The following is a 17,610-nucleotide window of genomic DNA, read 5'->3' as shown; positions in this document are numbered from 1 at the left end:
ACTTGGTTCAATCAGTCCTTGTGGGAGTTAAGATCACCTAAACTTCATTTCATTTACAATGTGATACTAGACTTTGTCTGATTTGGACTATTTTCTATTTCAGTCTACCTTCCTACAATATGGGATATCCATGTTTTGGAGAATGGTGACGAACTGAGCATTGCCTCTGTAGCTTATGTTGATGTCCGATAAGACTTTAATCAGGCCGCTAACTTCAGATTTAAACTTACTAAAGCCTTGGTTGCAGACGTACAGATAACCCACAGCAAACGTAGAACTTGCTGTTACATAGTTGTTTTGCAACATAAACTTCTTTGTCGAATAAAAATAGTAAAAGATACTGAACTCCGTTACTCTGTTACTATTTATTTTGATCACTTGTTTGTTTGGATAACAAGGGTAGATTCAAATAATCATTTGAAAATTGCATCTAATAAACTTTGGGTGTTTTTTCTTTAACGGGTAATGGTCTCGATAAAGTCATCTCTCTTGAAATTCCACCCGACCAAGACATAGATAGTGAATACCATTATTGAAACAACACTATGTAGACAGAATTATAATTTTAGTTTTCCTTAATATATAGGGGAATTGAAAATACCCTTGTTTGCCTTATATATTTCCAACCCTCACCCAAAACGCATTGATGCGAGCCCCACCCTCAAATTTTTCTTGGACCAAAGCAGTTGATTGGATGAATATTATATGAACCATAACTTGAGATTCAGAACAATTTTGTCAGATCATGAATGGGAAGAAGAGTCATCCTTGACAGAAACGCGAAAAGCAAATCCAAATTTGCGTTTTATTCAGATTAATAGAAGTAACTTCCTGTGGATCATTCTGAACTTATTCAAACAAACCAGTCTATTTGTAGAATATTGTAGAACATACTGTATGTTGAGTTCTGTGTAAAACCATATAGCGTACTTCCTTTAGGTTTATTTATAACATTTTAATTATTTTATCAATGAAAAAACGAGGATTTTATAAACTTGTAGCTTGTCATTCATAAATATCATATTTCTTGATAAATATTCTTCGTTGGTTGGTAGGTGACAGGTTAACATTGTTAGTTTGGTAGTAGTCAGCCCTGTCGTTAGGATGGGGTTTGTGGGGGCCCAGCAAGTAAGAATTAAGCAAAACCTTCATCAGTTCAAAAGAGATTGATTCATTTACAGTGTCTTTGTACAAAATTTTGTTGTTCATAATTCGTGAGATCTGGTCGGTCGATAGTCCGAAACATCTTCCTCTATTCCAGCCTCTGACGGATATTTTGACAGTTGTCAGCTGGTAGAGACAGAAAAAAAGAGAACCTGTTAAATGGGGATTTTTTACACCTCCGATTTCGTTTTGTTAGTATCACGTGACTCTGTGGCCTTTGAACTTTTGATGCACACGCATTTTTAAATGGCCGATGCTAGATAGTTTCTTTGAAAGAAAGTTTGATAGAACTACAGACGTGATATAAATAGCTTAGGTATGACTGAACTACAAAAATATTCATCTTTCCAAATATGCAGATCCGAGGCATCTGAACAGGTTTAAAATTGTGCACTTGTGAAGATGCGGAATGTCCCCATTTAATAGGATCTATTTTTTCTGCCTCTACATCAGCCAACATCTGTCATAAAGCAGTGGCGAAGCCAATCGCTACCAAATTTGTATCACTCTTCTTTAAAGAAGGTTTGGAAAGTCTTTTCATTGGCCTCAGACCACAGAAAATCTCACTCTTTCCCGTTTGAGAAAACAAATTTCTCTTTTAATAATAGATCTGACATTAAATCTATTTCTGACTGTGATTCAAGAAATGGGAAGGGATATCATGCAAGATTTGACACATGAAGCAGAAGAATATGCCTAATAAAAGTTGTTTATTCCAAAAATAACAAATATATGCTCTAAATAACAATATATCAATAACAACATTGTAAATGGATAACAAATGTAAATATATGGACGGTTTGAATAACCTGACTAATTTTCCAGAATATGATATTCAACTGAATATTATACACTCTATCTCCCACTCTCACTCTCTCACACTTTACGCCTCTCTCACACTCACACTATCACACCCTCATAAATATATTTCCAAATTGTTATAATATAATATAGCCTGTCACTCTTCCAATCTTTCACTCTTTCACACAAACTCTCATTCTGACTAAACATGCCGACATTGTGCCGGTAATCTGCTGACTCTTTCGTATGACAACCCCTCTCAGACTTAGTCCCAAATATTTTCATCTAGATGTATCGCCAACCACTACCAGTCTCGCTCTCAGACTTAGTCCCAAACAGTTTCATCTAGATGTATCGCCAACCTCTAGCAGACTCGCCGCTCTTGACCCCAAAATTCTGCATGAACACTGTTAACCAATTTATTCTTCAGCAGTCTTGAGGCACTTAAAAGATCTTCGAATGAATCGTCTGCAAGATTTTAAAAACCCTCTTTTACACTTTTCTGTTTGAACTGAAAAAAAGGAAATCAATGAATGTAAGGAAGGTACTAGATTGGTTCCTGAGATAGAATCTAATCCACGTCTGCTGACTGAAAAACAACCGCTATTCCAATCGACCTCTTGGTCTTTAGGATTAGTAAAAGTCTACATGTCTTCCTTCTCTTCCGGTAGCCCTAGCATCATTGGGTAACGGACTTATTTTCTGTTGAAAAAAACCTTTAAGAATATGTAACCTAGTCATATTATCTGGTTTCTTTAGCAACGGTATGATTAATATTCACATCTAACTGATCATTATCATCGTACCATTGTTAAAGGAACATGTCATATTATATACTATTATGAAGGTTTAAGGCGTCTGCGACTATGATTTTGACAATCCTATACCAAGTTCTAACAATGTAAATTTATAATAACCACTCTAGTACTATTAGTATTATTCCAATTCACTGTTCGACAGTGTTACTGTAATTCCAACAAGACTTGATAAGATGATAGTGACACCATTTGGTCATGATTGTCTGGAATTACAGAAACCACATCTTCAGAAGATTTTTAATACAACCATTTTTAATAATCTTACCTCTTACAACGTTAGCAGAAGCTCCACCGTTCAGACAATCAGCCGTTCCACTTAGTCTAGAGTTGGAAGGTTCGTTATTCCCCATTACATGATGAACATTGAACTTAATCTCTGATACTTCATCTATAAACAAAATAAAAGCGAAAAAATGTAGGCCAATGACGGTAGAAAGCTAAATGAATTCGTTGATACCTAGAGGAGCCAGGGTTTTGAGCTTTCGCCGTTCTCTGTATGATGGGAACAGAGAATCCGACAGCTCTGGCTTCTGGAAGGTGGTAGAATAAACAAAATAATTTACTAATTACTCAAATCAAATACAGAAATCTTAAAACAGTTATACAACTAATTCTTTTATACAATCGTGTAATAAATCTTCATTAAGACTGATGGAATGTCGATTACTTTTTGCGTTTTCTGTCGTAACAATCAAAATGGTTTTAAATTATATTAGATCTAGGCTACCTTCATACTTGGCGACCTTTGAAATACCAATAAGCTGAAGGAATCTCTGGACAAATCCAGGCTCAGCTTCTACTTGTTTATCAACTGGTTTGTCGTCTAGAAATCCAAAGAATTCCCTCTCATAGTATTGGTACTCTTCGACCGTCATGGGCGGTATAGTGTAGTCCGGGATTTCACCAAAACAATATGGTGGACGGGACATATATTTCTTGGACATCCTGAAATAAACCAACAAATTGTAAATCGTTCAGTTTCGTAAATCATTTAGAGTTGTTATCCCTGGTCCATCTGAATTCGAAAATATTCAGTTTTAGGCATTATGAAAAGTTTCCTATGCGATGTATTGATTCCAAAATGACAATTTTTAAGTATTTTAGACCAGCCCATTTGCAATATACCTATTATAATCGATCAATGGGAGGTTTTGTGATAAAATTGATCAGTTTGTATTAGTATCTCACCTTAAAATCCAGAAAAATGCTTAAAAATCTCGGAGAAACTTGTAAACACGTCTTTTCAGCAATATAATATAGTTTGCTAATGACGTCATACTATTGTATTATGTATTTTAATTGTAACGTCATAATTGACGACCTTTGAACTCGTCCTCTCCTCTCAATTTTAGTTACGTTAAAGATCCCTCGAAAGTTGGAATCGAGCGGCTAATGCCACTGCCCTGGCAAAATTTCCCTCGTTCTACCCTGCATGGCGTTGCCCGTCTTCATTAGCCCACATGGTGCAGAAAAGCAGGACGTAAAACTCCATTCATTTATCAATTTTAGTTATCTTTATCAAAGGACTTGTCTCGATCCGTTGGAAATATTGTTATTTTCCCCATTCAAAGTGTATTTTAAATGTTGGACTTTCAATAGTTTGTAAACGGCAAAAATATCATGAAATACACCGCGTATATATAATCATCAACATAATAAAATTGGATGGATTTTGCGAACTAGGTTTGGACATGTAAATAGAGGAATCTTTAGTGAGTTCGAAGATGATGAATTATTGATTCTTTCTCCGTCATTTTTACCAGTGATTACGGCTACCGTCTAGATGTTTTCAACGATTTTATATGGCAAAAATACCATGAAATGCAGTGCCAATAGGCTTCATTTATAATTGTCAACATTTTTATGCATGAATTTTGCAGCTATGTTTCATGTAACTTCTAACTTTTTTTTTATTTTTAAAATTATCTCAAAGTAAACTGAAAATAAAAGTTATACGGACTCACTCCACTTAAATATTTTATGGAGTTGATTGGAAATGATTCTATTACGAATGTAGTCCAGGCTATTTTTAGAAATCTTCTTTCTCTCTCCCTTTTGGGGTTTTTGCATCTCACTCTTTCCCGTTTGAGAAAACAAATTTCTATTTTATAAAAGATCAGACATTAAATCTATTTCTGACTGTGATTCAAGAAATGGGAAGGGATGTCATGCAAGATTTGACACATGAAGCAAAAGAATATGCCTAATAAAAGTTGTTTATTCCAAAGATAACAAATATATTCTCTAAATAACAATATATCAATAACAACATTGTAAATGGATAACAAATGTAAATATATGGACGGTTTAAATAACCTGACTAATTCTCCAGAATTTGATATTCAACTGAATATTACACACTCTATCACACTCCCTAACACTCTCTCCCACTCTCTCACACTATCACACTATCACACTCTCTCACTATCACACTCTCTCACACTATCACACCATCTCTCACTCCACACTCACACTCTCTCACACTATCACACTCTCACCCTCACTCTCAGTCTCACACCCTCGGACCCTCATAAATTGTTATAATATAATATAGCCTGTCACTCTTCCAATCTCTCACTCTTTCACACAAACTCTCATTCTGACTAAACATGCTGACATTGTGCCGGTAATCTGCTGACTCTTTCGTATGACAACCCCTCTCAGACTTAGTCCCAAATATTTTCATCTAGATGTATCGCCAACCACTACCAGTCTCGCTCTCAGACTTAGTCCCAAATATTTTCATCTAGATGTATCGCCAACCACTACCAGTCTCGCTCTCAGACTTAGTCCCTAACAGTTTCATCTAGATGTATCGCCAACCACTACCAGTCTCGCTCTCAGACTTAGTCCCAAACATTTTCATCTAGATGTATCGCCCACCTCTAGCAGACTCGCGACCTATTGACCCCAAAATTCTGCATGAACACTGTTAACCATTTATTCTTCAGCAGTCTTGAGGCACTTAAAAGATCTTCGAATGAATCGTCTGCAAGATTTTAAAAACCCTCTTTTACACTTTTCTGTTTGAACTGAAAAAAAGGAAATCAATGAATGTTAGGAAGGTACTAGATTGGTTCCTGAGAAAGAATCTAATCCACGTCTGCTGACTGAAAAAAAAAACGCTATTCCGGTCGACCTCTTGGTCTTTAGGATTAGTAAAAGTCTACACGTCTTCCTTCTCTTCCGGTAGCCCTAGCATCTTTGGGTAACGGACTTATTTTCTGTTGAAAAAATCCTTTAAGAATATGTAACCTAGTCATATTATCTGGTTTCTTTAGCAACGGTATGATTAATATTCACATCTAACTGATCATTATCATCGTACCGTTGTTAAAGGAACATGTCATATTATATACGATTATGAAGGTTTAAGGCGTCTGCGACTATGATTTTGACAATCCTATACCAAGTTCTAACAATGTAAGTTTATAATAATCACTCTAGTACTATTAGTATTATTCCAATTCACTGTTCGACAGTGTTACTGTAATTCCAACAAGACTTGATAAGATGATATTGACACCATTTGGTCATGATTGTCTGGAATTACAGAAACCACATCTTCAGAAGATTTTTAATACAACCATTTTTAATCATCTTACCTCCTTGATCAGTTTTTACAACCTCTTCAGTTTGTGTGGCCTTGTTTGCCGTTCTTACAACGTTAGCAGAAGCTCCACCGTTCAGACAATCAGCCGTTCCACTTAGTCTAGAGTTGGAAGGTTCGTTATTCCCCATTACATGATGAACATTGAACTTAATCTCTGATACTTCATCTATAAACAAAATAAAAGCGAAAAAATGTAGGCCAATGACGGTAGAAAGCTAAATGAATTCGTTGATACTTAGTGAAGCCATGGTTTTGAGCTTTCGCCGTTCTCTGTATGATGGGAACAGAGAATCCGGCAGCTCTGGCTTCTGGAAGGTGGTAGAATAAACAAAATAATTTACTAATTACTCAAATCAAATACAGAAATCTTAAAACAGTTATACAACTAATTCTTTTATACAATCGTGTAATAAATCTTCAATCAGACTGATGGAATGTCGATTACGTTTTCTGTCGTAACAATCAAAATGGTTTTAAATTATATTAGATCTAGGTTACCTTCATACTTGGCGACCTTTGAAATACCAATTAGCTGAAGGAATCTCTGGACAAATCCAGGCTCAGCTTCTACTTGTTTATCAACTGGTTTGTCGTCTAGAAATCCAAAGAATTCTCTCTCATAGTATTGGTACTCTTCCACCGTCATGGGTGGTATAGTGTAGTCCGGGATTTCACCAAAACAATATGGTGGACGGGACATGTATTTCTTGGACATCCTGAAATAAACCAACAAATTGTAAATCGTTCAGTTTCGTAAATCATTTCGAGTTGTTATCCCTGGTCCATCTGAATTCAGAAATATTCAGTTTTAGGCTTTATGAAAAGTTTCCTATGCGATGTATTGATTCCAAAATGACAATTTTTAAGTATTTTAGACCAGCCCATTTGCAATATACCTATTATAATCGATCAATGGGAGGTTTTCTGATAAAATTGATCAGTTTGTATTAGTATCTCACCTTAAAATCCAGAAAAATGCTTAAAAATCTCGGAGAAACTTGTAAACACGTCTTTTCAGCAATATAATATAGTTTGCTAATGACGTCATACTATTGTATTATGTATTTTAATTGTAACGTCATAATTGACGACCTTTGAACTCGTCCTCTCCTCTCAATTTTAGTTACGTTAAAGATCCCTCGAAAGTTGGAATCGAGAGGCTAATGCCACTGCCCTGGCAAAATTTCCCTCGTTCTACCCTGCATGGCGTTACCCGTCTTCATTAGCCCACATGGTGCAGAAAAGCAGGACGTAAAACTCCATTCATTTATCAATTTTAGTTATCTTTATCAAAGGACTTGTCTCGATCCGTTGGAAATATTGTTATTTTCCCCATTCAAAAATATCATGAAATACAGAGCGTATATATAATCGTCAACATAATAAAATTTGATGGACATGTAGATAAAGGGATAATTGACGACCTTTGAACTCGTCCTCTCCTCTCAATTTTAGTTACGTTAAAGATCCCTCGACAGTTGGAAATCGAACTTGCAAAATTTCCCTCATTGCATCCTGCATGGCGTAGGAAAGTAGGACGTAAAACTCCATTTATTTCATTTCATTTATCTTTTATTCATGGTGTACAATAAGGCAGACTTTTTTACGTAGTGCCCAGATATTCACGGGCTGTCTGAAACATGTGTAAGGTACGGGCGGATTTAGTCGTAACTTACGGGCACCCATAACTTACGTGTGATTTACAACTGCTGAGTCTGTATTCAAATTTTGGCTACTCTGTGTTTGTGTCATGACCACAAGCCTCTCATTGAGCGTCTTAAAGAGTTCTCTCAAGAACATTTCAGAAAAAATGAATTGATTTTGTGCATTCTGACACATATTTTGGAGAAAAAAAGGTAGACATTTAGACTTGTTGAAAATAAAGTGGGGGTACAATTGGAGGTACAAACCACTTTTCAAGGGGGGTAAATGGTTAAAGTTTTATGTAACGTTTCGACGTATGTTCGTGTTCACCCAGGTTACTAGGTAAGTACGCTGTATAGACACAACATCTACAACAACAATCACTGGTTACCGTTTTTTGTAACGTTTCGACGTGTATCTCTCGTCGTTCCCCAGCACAAAACGTACAACAACAAGAAGTTATATTTGTAAGTTTATTATTATAATAGAGTTTTGTAAAGAAAACAATAAAAGTTGATTATAAACAGTAGAAGTTATAATATTGACACGAGTCTCTAATCTTCTATAAAATATCATTACGAATTGACTATAAATCAATAAAATACATCATTTCAAAACTTAGTAATAATATATGGTGTAAAATATCTAAATCTTGAATTCTGATAGTTCTATGAGCTAAAGATAGTACAATACAGAACCCCCCTCTCATATATAAAAGAGAGTCGACATGTACTCCGTGTATTTGGTTTTTCAATTTTCTACAGATTGTCGGTTTTGTTTTAAAACCAAATAAAGTCTTTATCATACCCTAATACCACCACCTCCCAGAGTTGATGTCTACTTCTTCTAATGAATATAACTTAATATTTCACACAGACTTGCCTTGTTGTGTACAGTGTCTAGTTTTCTAACGTCTGTTTAGTTTTAAAACCAAATTAAAGAGATTGTAAAGAGGTTTTCTAATTTTTTTTATGTGTATCAGAGACACTGTGAGCATCAATTTACATCATTCCAATTTTCTATCAGACGTCTGTGTTTCCTTTTTACAATTCCTTTAAGTCTTTATCATATAATTACCTGGTGAATATAATCTATAGATGACCAAATAAATCACCTTTGACCTTGACCTTGTATATTCTAACAATCATTTCATTAATAAAAACTTAACAGAATATATACATAATTCTACAAAATTATACATTGTATCACAGATTGATATAGAAAATAAATATGGGTATATACAATGGTGTAGTTGGGCAAATAGTTCTGCTCATCTCAGTCTAATACAAAACATTAACACAAGCAGTTCTTGTCTTAAGCAGACCATGCTTACTCTTTTCAAAACACCTGATGGTACTTCTCTTTGGAGGATTCTACTACTATACAACTTTTACTCTCGATTTTGCCATTCTTTGGACGAGATTTTGATTAACGGAATTGTCCTGTTTGTACAGATTTATAAATAATAATAGAAAGTATACAGAGTAAACTTATATTGTATTGATTATTACTTTAACTACCTATTAATATCAATAAACAGCTTGTGCTATGTTTTGTATAGAATCGAGATGAACACTAATATCTTAACCCTAGATTAAAATACACACTGAACTGATCTAGCTATATGAGACTAACAGTTTATATAGAGTAGGCTATATAATACAGTGTCGTATTGCACCCTTTTAAAACCATTCTTAGCAATACTTAATTATTACACAGATTAAAAACATAGAATTTAATACACACATTTGTGACAAAAATTATAAAGCACGTTTGATTTCGAACTGTCTCAGTAGAAAACAATAAAATCTTACAAATATATACTGCACTGCATCTAGCAGCTAACATCTAAAAAAAACATATAAAAATTAATTCTGCATGACCTCATAACTTAAAGTGTGTGCTTGGCTTTATAAAAACTCATAAGTCAATTCTTAAGCTAAAAATAATTAAACAAGCAACGATTAACACCCCTGATTAGCAAATGAACTGTTCTAAACAACCACAGCACTGCACCATATTAATAGAAAGAATGCATGTGTGGAAGAGTCAATAAATATTTCAGGGGTGTTAAATAGATGACTGCCCAACTAAATACAGACACACAATATATATTGCTTTCATTTGTTTTTGAGCCACTAATTTATACAGAAAAATTAAATTACGTTTTAAAAATAACCCCAAAGTTCCAGGTTGAAGCTCTTGCCTGACTTGATCTTTATAACTCTAGTTTAAAATAATAAAAAATGTATGAATAATAATAATATTCAACAAATAACAAGTTTTCTAACAAAAATAAAGCATGTTATTATTCTAAATTGATATTACTTATAAATATTACTATAAAACAGTATTTGGTCCCAGGGAAACCATTTCCTTGTTAAAAACTACATTTTCAACACAAAATAACAATAAATACACGAGAAGAGCTCCTTTAGGTTGACCTCCGTCTTCATTATCCAACATGGTGTAGAAAAGTAGGATGTAAAACTCCATTTCCTGTAAGCTGCCGACAATATGGTCTGATTGTTGAAATACTTATAATAACCAAGTGTTTTTTTTACAGTGTCATCAGGAATATAATGAATTAATATCATAATTATTTTTCTTGAAATTTCAATTAACCAATTAAATTTCATTTGATTTTTTTTTCATTATTATTAACCAATCAAATGTCTTAGAATCATTATTCTCATTACATCAACCAATCAAATCTCACGAATGATTCAATCATTGTTAAATTAAGTTTCTGACAACAATGTGTGGTCATGAACTTTGAACTTAAAAGGGTTAAAATTGCTTTAAGTAAAATGATTGTAAAGAGGTTTACTAAATTTTGTATGTGTATCGGGAACACTGATAGCATCAATTTACACCATTCAAATTTTCAATCAGGCGTCTGTGGTTCCTGCAATTCTACAAAGACTAAGTGTTTGACAACACAATGGCAAAGGCACTTCTATATTAAAAGCAGCTTTTTTGATTAGTTTCGTCATCAAACAACACTTAGGTTTAGTGGACCATAGACGTCTCATTGAAAATTGTAAATGTTACAAACTGTGTCATCGATACACATAAAATATTTAGAAAAACTCTTCCCAATCTCTTCAGGTGTATAAATCTATCAAGAAAAGAAGTTATTATTTGTTAATTGTAATCGTTGTAATGGATGCCATCTGGTGTCTTCCTGTGATAGATCTAAATCATGTAATTTAAGATAGACGGCGCCCAGGAAGTTGTTCTCTCCCAGTCTATCGTGGTCCCAGACTGTAACTTGTAACATACGGAATCTAATCTGTTCTAATGACATCTTATATTCTAACTATAAATAGAAAATAGAAAAACTGGGATTACTCAGGGATCATATTTTTTGGTTATCAAATAATTGATAAGGATTATGATATGGTTTCAAGATCTAAAGGAGTAGTTGGGCATTCCCCAGGCTTGATGAATTGTGGGATTGTGAAACTCTAAGTATTCCAATATGACAACCTCTTAAGAGTTTTCCTTTACCACAATTCTTCCTAATTATCAACAATAGAATCAAACCTTACACCCTTTGCTTGGTTATGATTAAGCTCAATAGAACTTAACTGCTGTAAAATACTTGTTAGATTACAATGGAGACAAAAATATTAGAAAAAATGTCCTACATGACACTCTTTGATTGGTTATAAATAATGTCCTTAGAGCGGGATTTTGAGCTTTATAGTGGTACTTCTTTTTGGAGGAGTCCACTACTATACAACTTTTACTCTTGATTTTGCCATTCTTTAGATGAGATTTTGATTGACAGAACTGTCTTGCTTGCATGGATTTTTATTTTTAGATTACAATGATTAAAATGTAATATAATTTTGATTTGATTGTTGGGGTAGTACCTGGCTATGCCTCCACAGCTCCATAAAAAGATAAAGAATTTAAACATACCAGTTCATTATATGTAGGATTAGCTGAACTTCTAGCAATTTTAGTTTTACGTTTTGTTTGTTTATCTGGGTCAGGTAATAAATACGTCTTAACGTAGGGACTGGGTAAATCTGTTCCTCGACTTGGCTGAAACAAATTATTTTATAATGTTACTTTTACAATATATTATAGAATATTTATATATCTCTAACTTGTTCTCTGTGTCAGGCAGATTCAATTTTATTCTGTTTCTCACCTAAATGAATTTTAATCTAAATTGATAAACCAAAAAATGAAAATTATTAAAACTAATTTCTTATCAAAAAGCAAACCCTGATTACAATAGTTATTTGAATTGATTAACTAAAAATCAAGAATCAAAATACGTATGACCAATACCTAATGATCATTTAGGCCATTTTTCTTAATCTAAATGAAACTGTGATTAATGTAAACAGTTATTTTAAACCAATCACTCACCAGGTTTCTAACGTGTATTATCATCACGTGAAACTTATCTTTTTTATAATGTAACGATAATTTAATTTCACCTTGGATACCAGAAGTTATAGAGTTAGTAGGGGTCACCACTGGTTCTAAAACAAACAAAAATATCATACACAAATGGAATGTTTCCAAATCACCATTTACTTCAGAATTGTCTGTTAGAAGTCATGAAGGTACAAGGATTGAAATCAAGCCCCAACAGAAGGTGTTACAAAACAAAAAAAGATGAAAATAAAAACTCTTTTCATCAGAATGTATGGCAAGTTATTTCCCCTGAAGTTAAATCATCAACAATAAATAATCATCAGTAATTAGTCAGGTAGATTCAAGGATGAGTTAAAAATAAATTCAAGAGAAAATAAAAAAGGATAAAAATGAAAAGTAAACCTCTTAATTTGGAATAATTCATCTTGCTAGCTTCTTCTTGTTCATCACGTAATAACGGGTGAAAAAATGTATAGACTAAATCACACTGGAAATAGAAAGATTTCAATTAAAAAATCTTCCAATATCATTAGGAATAAACTTCTTAATAGATAAGAATAACAATGACTTTATATCCAACATAAGAAAGGATAGATATTACAGGGATTGTAAAGCGGTTTTCTAAATTTTGTACCTGTATGCTTGTATTACATAAGGACCTATGCGATTAGTGACATCATCAAACACTTAGTTTTAGTGGAATTGCAGGAACCACAGACGTCAGAATGAAAATTGGAATGGTGCAAAATGATGTTATCAGTGTCTCCGAAAAATTCACAATCCATTTAAGACATATTTGTCCAATGATTTTAGATAGATTTTAAAAAGCAGGTAATATATCAAATATTGTAAAATTACCTGGGATATTTCTGGTGCTTTTATTAACAATGATTCCAGGAATTGTTCTATTTCAACTTTCCTGGTTTCTGCTACACTTCTAATATTACTTCTACCTAACACCATTCTATAATAGATAAAACAATAGGGTGTGGTCTTACTCTTCTAGACACCTGATATCACTTTTCATTATTAAATACTTACTCAATTATGATTGATATACCTCCTCATGTGACCAGTTTTGTGCCATGCAGGGTATACTTACTCTTCTACACACCTCATATCACTTTTCATTATGAAATACTTACTCAGTTATAATTGATATACCTCCTCATGTGAAAACTTCATTAGCTACTAATGTATCGCCAATATGTTGTTTTGGATTTTGGGTTTCGTTTTGCTGTTCGGATCGTAAGTACGTGAGACAATTATAAATAAATGTATTCAGACTAACCTGGTAGAGAAATTGGACCACGCTATCAATGGAAACATGGAGGCTAATTTATCACGAAACTCTACAAATTCTTGAAATAAACGGAAGATATACGATGATACTCTCTGGCTTTCACGATCTATTTTTAGAATATAAATCTGAAAGAGAAATAAAAATCAATAGCGAGGTTTGGTAAATTAGTAAAATAAGAAAAACTGAATTCTTTTATTATTTTGTATTTTGCAAGCTGCCAACACATCATTTTTGTCATATACCGAAATTATCTCATTATGAAGAGAAAATAGTGTTTAAAACTTTATCTTAATCTAGTTAGTTTGTTGCTACAGAAATCAATTTTACTTACATAATGTTTATCTGGTGTATATCGTTTTTGTATAGAAAACAACTTGACCCCTATAATTTTACCATCAGTTTGTTGACTGAAAACAGAACAGAAATACTTCATTAACATAAGAACATAGTCTGGGCCGAATTGATTTTTAAGACTCAACGATGATATACTGTATAATTGTGAAAACAGTGCACACCCTTCTTACCCTCAAATATATCTGAAAAATCTTAGTCTCTGATGCCCAGACTATTCCTGTTTATAAAGAGGATATAGTCTGGGAATTACAGCTGAATTTTGTGTAACAAGGCCTTCAACTTCCATCAAGGCTGATAGCCATAATTAAACATCTTCGATCTACAAGTTTCAAACAACTTGTTTACAACATCAACAAAATGACAAGTCCCACAAGTTTTGTTGGTTTGTAAAATTTTACACTTATGTTTAAGAAATCTCATGGAATATTATTTTGTTAATCATGGTCCTTACCTGTAAGTTTTGGGTACGAAAGATAACAAAGCCCCCTCCTGGTGACTTGAGAATTTTAACTGAGCTAGGTTATGAATGAAGAAATTAAATTGAGTAAAAACTGATTTCACACTTTCTTCTATCATTCTGTAAATTAAAAATAAATATCTTGATTAAATGGAACGGAACGGAACGGAGCGGAACGGAACGGAACGGAACGGAACGGAACGGAACGGAACGGAACGGAACGGAACAGAACAGAACAGAACAGAACAGAACAGAACAGAACAGAACAAATTATTTCAAATTTATTCAAAATTGGATAAATAAATGATAAAAAAAAGTTTTGATCCATGGAAAAAGAAGACTGGGATGCTTGGGCAGAGCGAAAGCATTTTTTGACTTTCAAATTGGTCAAAATTAGTAAGTTAGCATTAGGCAATGTATGTCAGTAAGAAATAAAAGTGTTTTTCCTAAGGAAATAAAAGATCTTAACAATCAGGGCGATTATTCTCTGATCAACGAAGACTCTAGTGAAACAAAAATAAATACCTGGTGAACATAGAAGAAGCTTGAGCATCAGTCTGTCCTGGTAATAAAGCTCTCTTCACATATTGAGCAGCATTCTCTGTTACACCGGGAATACCTGATCGTGACATCTACAACAAAACATTTAATATTAATACAGATCGTGACATCTACAACAAAACATTTAATATTAATACAGATCGTGACATCTACAACAAAACATTTAATATTAATATAAATCGTGACATCTACAACAAAACATTTAATATTAATATAAATCGTGACATCTACAACAAAACATTTAATATTAATACAGATCGTGACATCTACAACAAAACATTTAATATTAATATAAATCGTGACATCTACAACAAAACATTTAATATTAATACAGATCGTGACATCTACAACAAAACATTGAAAATTAATACTGTCTCTATGCTTATTTTAATATTTTACCAGCTGATAGAGCTCAATTTAAGTTTTCTGTTAAAATATCTGTCAGATCGTGACATATTTAATATTTCATTGTTTGCAACTATGAAGCCCTTTATTAAAAATGTACAAGAACTCACCAACATAAAAAGACTGTAGAATAAATCATGATGTTTACGGAGGATATTAAAAGCTTGTGAACACAGATCTATAAAATGTTGGAATTTCCCTGTCTGTTTTTCACCGTCGTTGATTACATAAACCATATCAGATGTTAATACAAACGGTACTCTGTCTCTGAATATAAAATAAAACATCCAATTTAAAGTCATTTGAAATTAGTTTGCGTTCTGCCTACATTATTTTGATCAACGTACCTTGTGACCAATTTATTTTGTTACCAATTAATCTTGTGACCAATTTATTTTGTTACCAAAATTCCCTGTCATCACTTTAACTACATTAAAAACCAGTGTGTTCTACTTCTGTACCAATACAATGTTTCAAAAATAGGGATGTGGATTCATTTTGAAGCAGTTGAAAGGTCATTTTCGACAAAAGTTTTGAAAAATAAATTGTTGTTAAAATGTTCACATTCCATAAGACTAGAATAAACTGAAATATTGAGTTTATTCCAACTATAAAATCTCACCTTTTAAAACTCCCAAACATCTGAGTATCACCGAGAAATTTACTGAAATCAATGTGAAAGAGATGACCTGATTGTTTTAACATAATATTATCATTATGTCTATCTCCTACACCTAATACATACGTAGCTACACAATATCCAGCACACGAATACGTAAAATTCTCTACTGCCTGTAAATATACACAGAAAATAAACAAGTAATATAATCATTAGACATTATCAAATTTCAAACCATTCCCAGAAAAATAGAAATGTATCAATCAATTTATGAAAAGTTACAACAATTTCACATTTGGTTCTCATTCTCTCTGCTTGGGATAGATAAATACTGTTGTCATAATAAATACTGGTGTCATGATAAATACTGTTGTCATGATAAATACTGTTGTCATGATAAATACTGTTGTCATGATAAATACTGTTGTCATGATAAATACTGTTGTCATGATAAATACTGTTGTCATGATAAATACTGTTGTCATGATAAATACTGGTGTCATGATAAATACTGTTGTCATGATAAATACTGTTGTCATGATAAATACTGATGTCATGATAAATACTGTTGTCATGATAAATACTGGTGTCATGATAAATACTGTTGTCATGTTAAATACTGTTGTCATGATAAATACTGATATCATGATAAATACCATGATAAATACTGTTGTCATGATAAATACTGTCGTCATGATAAATACTGTTGTCATGATAAATACTGGTGTCATGATAAATACTGGTGTCATGATAAATACTGTTGTCATGATAAATACTGTTGTCATGATAAATACTGTTGTCATGATAAATACTGTTGTCATGATAAATACTGGTGTCATGATAAATACTGTTGTCATGATAAATACTGGTGTCATGATAAATACTGTTGTCATGATAAATACTGTTGTCATGATAAATACTGGTGTCATGATAAATACTGTTGTCATGATAAATACTGGTGTCATGATAAATACTGTTGTCATGATAAATACTGTTGTCATGATAAATACTGGTGTCATGATAAATACTGATGTCATGATAAATACTGGTGTCATGATAAATACTGATGTCATGATAAATACTGTTGTCATGATAAATACTGGTGTAGGAATTATATCACCTGATTTAAAAATATCTACCCATATTGTATAGTGATATAATTTTGTCTACCTTTCTGTACTCTAGCTCTGTAGGATTATGTCTCTGTAACCATTCTTTAATAGGTCTATCTTTAAACGACCCTGTTACTCCACTAGATATCTGTATTTTACGTAGTGTATCAGATTCAGTTACCAATTCTATTATACCTGTAATATTACATTGATACAAACATAAACAATTAATACAGGGTATACTTACTCTTCTAGACACCTGATACCACTTTTCATTATCAAATACTGACTGATTTATGACAGATATACTTCCTCATGTGAAAAGTTCATTAGCTGCTACCAATGTTTCGCCAATATG

General features: G+C 33.0%; 3 protein-coding genes across 3 annotated transcripts in view; all 3 read right to left on the bottom strand.

The window, feature by feature from the left end:
• Positions 1-2,384: 2,384 nt before the first annotated feature.
• LOTGIDRAFT_166660 (hypothetical protein) lies at positions 2,385-4,245 on the bottom strand (the record flags this gene model as incomplete). The annotated part of the gene is made up of 4 exons (XM_009064081.1): positions 2,385-2,476; positions 3,049-3,171; positions 3,511-3,728; positions 4,211-4,245. 4 exons carry the CDS (start codon positions 4,243-4,245, stop codon positions 2,385-2,387), a joined length of 468 nt encoding a protein of 155 aa, XP_009062329.1.
• Positions 4,246-5,723: 1,478 nt separating this feature from the next.
• On the bottom strand, positions 5,724-8,148 carry LOTGIDRAFT_166659 (hypothetical protein; the record flags this gene model as incomplete). Its single annotated transcript, XM_009064080.1, has 4 exons — positions 5,724-5,815; positions 6,389-6,562; positions 6,895-7,112; positions 8,090-8,148. The coding sequence occupies 4 exons, from the start codon at positions 8,146-8,148 to the stop codon at positions 5,724-5,726; spliced, it is 543 nt and encodes a 180-aa protein (XP_009062328.1).
• Positions 8,149-10,486: 2,338 nt separating this feature from the next.
• The window catches only part of LOTGIDRAFT_194469 (hypothetical protein), a 12,542-nt gene continuing 5,418 nt past the window's right edge, over positions 10,487-17,610 (bottom strand). Inside the window, exons 8-18 of the mRNA XM_009064079.1 lie at positions 17,311-17,447; positions 16,144-16,313; positions 15,632-15,788; positions 15,081-15,187; positions 14,550-14,675; positions 14,076-14,151; positions 13,300-13,443; positions 12,844-12,928; positions 12,419-12,545; positions 11,971-12,091; positions 10,487-11,362 (exon numbers count right to left, since the gene is read on the bottom strand). Coding sequence (XP_009062327.1) covers positions 11,165-11,362; positions 11,971-12,091; positions 12,419-12,545; positions 12,844-12,928; positions 13,300-13,443; positions 14,076-14,151; positions 14,550-14,675; positions 15,081-15,187; positions 15,632-15,788; positions 16,144-16,313; positions 17,311-17,447 — 1,448 coding nt within the window. The 3' untranslated portion in view covers positions 10,487-11,164. The remainder of the gene's footprint in view (positions 11,363-11,970; positions 12,092-12,418; positions 12,546-12,843; positions 12,929-13,299; positions 13,444-14,075; positions 14,152-14,549; positions 14,676-15,080; positions 15,188-15,631; positions 15,789-16,143; positions 16,314-17,310; positions 17,448-17,610) is intronic.

This window comes from Lottia gigantea (genome assembly GCF_000327385.1).
Source record: "Lottia gigantea unplaced genomic scaffold LOTGIsca_60, whole genome shotgun sequence".
Taxonomy (NCBI): domain Eukaryota; kingdom Metazoa; phylum Mollusca; class Gastropoda; family Lottiidae; genus Lottia; species Lottia gigantea.
Note: the sequence above shows the minus strand (reverse complement) of the source record. Positions and strands in the feature narration are given on the sequence as shown.